Source organism: Mus caroli, unplaced genomic scaffold, assembly GCF_978045245.1.
Source record: "Mus caroli unplaced genomic scaffold, Mus_caroli_1 scaffold_2, whole genome shotgun sequence".
NCBI classification, from domain to species: Eukaryota; Metazoa; Chordata; class Mammalia; order Rodentia; family Muridae; genus Mus; species Mus caroli.
The window spans coordinates 69,206,387-69,209,671 of NW_028227257.1; the positions used below are offsets into that span (position 1 = coordinate 69,206,387).

General features: G+C 37.1%; 1 protein-coding gene across 1 annotated transcript; it reads right to left on the minus strand.

The window, feature by feature from the left end:
- Nucleotides 1-1,879: 1,879 nt before the first annotated feature.
- Nucleotides 1,880-2,800, minus strand: LOC110290008 (olfactory receptor 4K3-like). The gene has a single exon (XM_021156466.2). It carries the CDS (start codon nt 2,795-2,797, stop codon nt 1,880-1,882), a length of 918 nt encoding a protein of 305 aa, XP_021012125.2. The 5' UTR covers nt 2,798-2,800.
- Between the last annotated feature and the right edge of the window lie 485 nt (nt 2,801-3,285).

Consider the following 3,285-nt stretch of genomic DNA (forward strand, 5'->3'; position numbering starts at 1 on the left):
TGGTTGTAGGATATGGTGGTTTTTAGTTCCATATCCCCCATTGCTATCAGTCTTAGCTATGGTCACCATAATAGATTACTGGGAGTTTCAATTGTTCAAGGTTTCTAGATCATATGAGAAATACATCTCTCCATTGCCTTTGCTAGTACTTGTTCCCCACTCTTGACCCCTCCTGCTTCTCTCCCCCCACCTTAAAAACCCAATTCCCTCCCTCTACTTGCCCCTAATGTCTCTTTCTCATTCTCCATGAGATTCAAGTGTCACCCATTGGGCCCTCCTAGTTACTTAGTGACTCCATGATTAGAAACAGCATCAGTCCAGGAGTTGAGGGTGTGGCTATTTCTCAGCAAAAAGATAAACACTGGGACCTTCAGGACAGCCCTTCAGTGTATGGTAAAGAGTTCTACATGCATGAGTCAAAAATATATAATTCCTCATTTATGAAAAATATAGGGATACAATATGAATTATATGAGGTATTTTATGAATCTCAAGCTGTACTGTGAGACAACTTGCTAGAAAATTATTAGGGAAAAAGATAAAGAGATTAAGGGAATGGTGATTGCCAGAGAACCCACCCTGCTAAGTTTTTTCATTTATGTTTACAAAGGCAAATAGATTGCGAGTTCAGGATCGGCCAAGACTTGAGCAAGATTTGGCTCAAGCGTGGTGGCAATGGTAATTTCAGGGCAGGGTTCCACCCAGCTAGCTGAGCATTTGTGCTTAACAGAGGCAGGCAAATTTCTGAATTCTTTTGCAATGTTAAAAGAAAATAAGTGCTTGCTGTCATCCAAGAATCAAAGGGTTGGGGGGGTCACAGAATATAGATTTCAAGAGGAAATCTGGAGTAAATAACTGGATTGATATGTAAAATAAAAGATCTTATGGCCTGTGCCAAAAAATAGCACAGTATTCCTTGATCATGTCTTTTTTTGGTTCAACTTTTCATAATAAACATACACACAGACCCACAGACACACAGACATACAGACACACACACACAGACACACACATACACACACACGCACACACACAGAAGGATGTGGACAGAATAGCGAGCAAGCAGAATATAGAAAGAGAACTCTCCAGGGAGAAAGCAGAAAATGGAGAGAAGCAGAATGGAAAAGCTATATCAAGCAGCACACAGGTTGTCAAATAGGATCCATGATTTGACTTTGAGTACTTCCCACTGTTCCCCTGTACTCTTTCACTCAGAGCCCATCATCAAACCAAGGTTGGTCCTTGGCATTGTCTCCAGTTTCGGACTATTAATAATAAAGCTGCTACGAATATAGTTGAGCAATTGTCTGTATGGTATGGTGGAGCATCATTTGGATATATGCTCCAGGAGTGATATAGCTAGGTCTTCATGTAGAATTCATCTCAATTTTCTGAGAAAATGCCAAATTGATTTCCAAAATAATTGTACAAGTTTTCATTTCCACCCGAAAGGAAGTGTTACCATTGCTCCACATCCTCACAAGCACGTTCTGTTGGTTGATGTGATTTTGAAATTATTATATTGCTAAGTAATTCAAAGAGAACTTTGTAAATAATAATCTAGTTAAAAAATGGTACAGTGGTTTAACCACAGGTAGTGTGTAGTCAATTGAAGTGATTATAATTCTTATATCATTATCACAATGTTCTAATCTTCAGACACAAATATGTATACAATACAAGTTATTAGTCTTTCTAATTGGTAACAAGATAAATATCCAAATTCTGGATGTATTTTTATAATAGTGATTTTCATAAACTATCATGCAACTAATAACTTACAGAAATTTGTCATATATACAGTTTAGTACTGAGGTCAAAATATAGCTAAACTGGTATGAACACAATGATGTTTCACATCTAAATATTATTCCCAAATTCACATGTGATTTTTCAGCTTCTTTATGGCATTTTTAATATCTTTATTCCTCAGTGTATAGATTGCTGGATTCAGAAGAGGTGTGATGACAGTGTAAAACACAGCTAGAAACTTGTCCACCCAAGTGATGCTGACTGGCCACAGATAGATGAAAATGCAGGGTCCAAAGAACAGCACAACCACTATAATATGGGAAGTACATGTAGAGAGTGCCTTTGATGAGCCATCTTTAGAGTGAAGCTGAACAGTTAGTAAAATATAAGTGTAAGAGATCAATAAAAGTATGAAACAAGTTGTTGCTAAGACACCACTATCAGCATTTATCACTATTCCCAGAGTATCAGTATTCATGCAGGCTAATTTCATCACCAAAGGAATATCACAGAAAAAGCTGTCTATCGCTCTAGGCCCACAGAAAGGCAGATCCAAAATCAGTATCAGTTGACTCATGGCATGTATAAAGCCAATAGTCCATGATATCACAACGAGCCAGATGCACTTCTGTCTGTCCATGATGCTGCTGTAGTGGAGTGGCCTGCAGATGGCCACATACCGGTCATAGGCCATTGTTACAAGAAGCACCATCTCACCTCCTCCAAAGAAGTGCACACAGAGGATCTGGCTCATACAGCCCCCGAAGGAAATGGTCTTGTTATCTTTTAGGAGGTCAGTTATCAGTTTGGGGGTGGTTACCGAGGAAAGGGAGAAGTCAATAAATGATAGGTTAGCTAACAGGAAGTACATGGGAGAATGGAGATGATGATCAATGATGATCAATATCACTACAAAGAGGTTGCCTACCACAGTCATCACGTAGAGGGTGGAAAATGGCAGCAGGAGCAAGATCTGTAGTTCCTTTGAAGCACAAAGTCCCTGAAAAATAAACTTAGACACCACAGTCTGGTTTGCTCCTTCCATTTACTATAAGGTGTTCTAAAGGGTTGAGAGACACAAAGCTGAACTAACAATTCCTGAAAGAGAAACAATAACTTCATGATCAGAGTTAAGTCAGCAGAAAAATATTTAATTTGAAATCTTATTATTATATGGCACTCAGATTTTAAATAAGTTTGAAAATAATTATTTATAAGTACTAATATATTTATTAATATATAAGTATTTATATATTGTGTCTCATCTGGAAAGTTTCCTAAAAATTGTAGAAAGATTGTTCCAAAGCTGCACATCTAACAGATGATATTTACAGGTATCAAAATGAACATACTGTTTAAAATAGTAGTAGCAAATATTATCTTTTAATTTTTCCGTTCTTAAAAATCTGCTCTTTTTGAAATAGGTTTCTTCAATGAATATCTGAAACTTTGTTAGAGTTTGTTTACGTGACCACCATAATCCCATAATACCAATCTATTGGTATATTTCAAAAATAAAAACACAATACCTAA

Coding starts and splice junctions, on each gene's coding strand:
- LOC110290008 (XM_021156466.2), bottom strand. CDS start 2,797: ATGGAAGGAGCAAACCAGACTGTGGTGTCTAAGTTTATTTTTCAGGGA.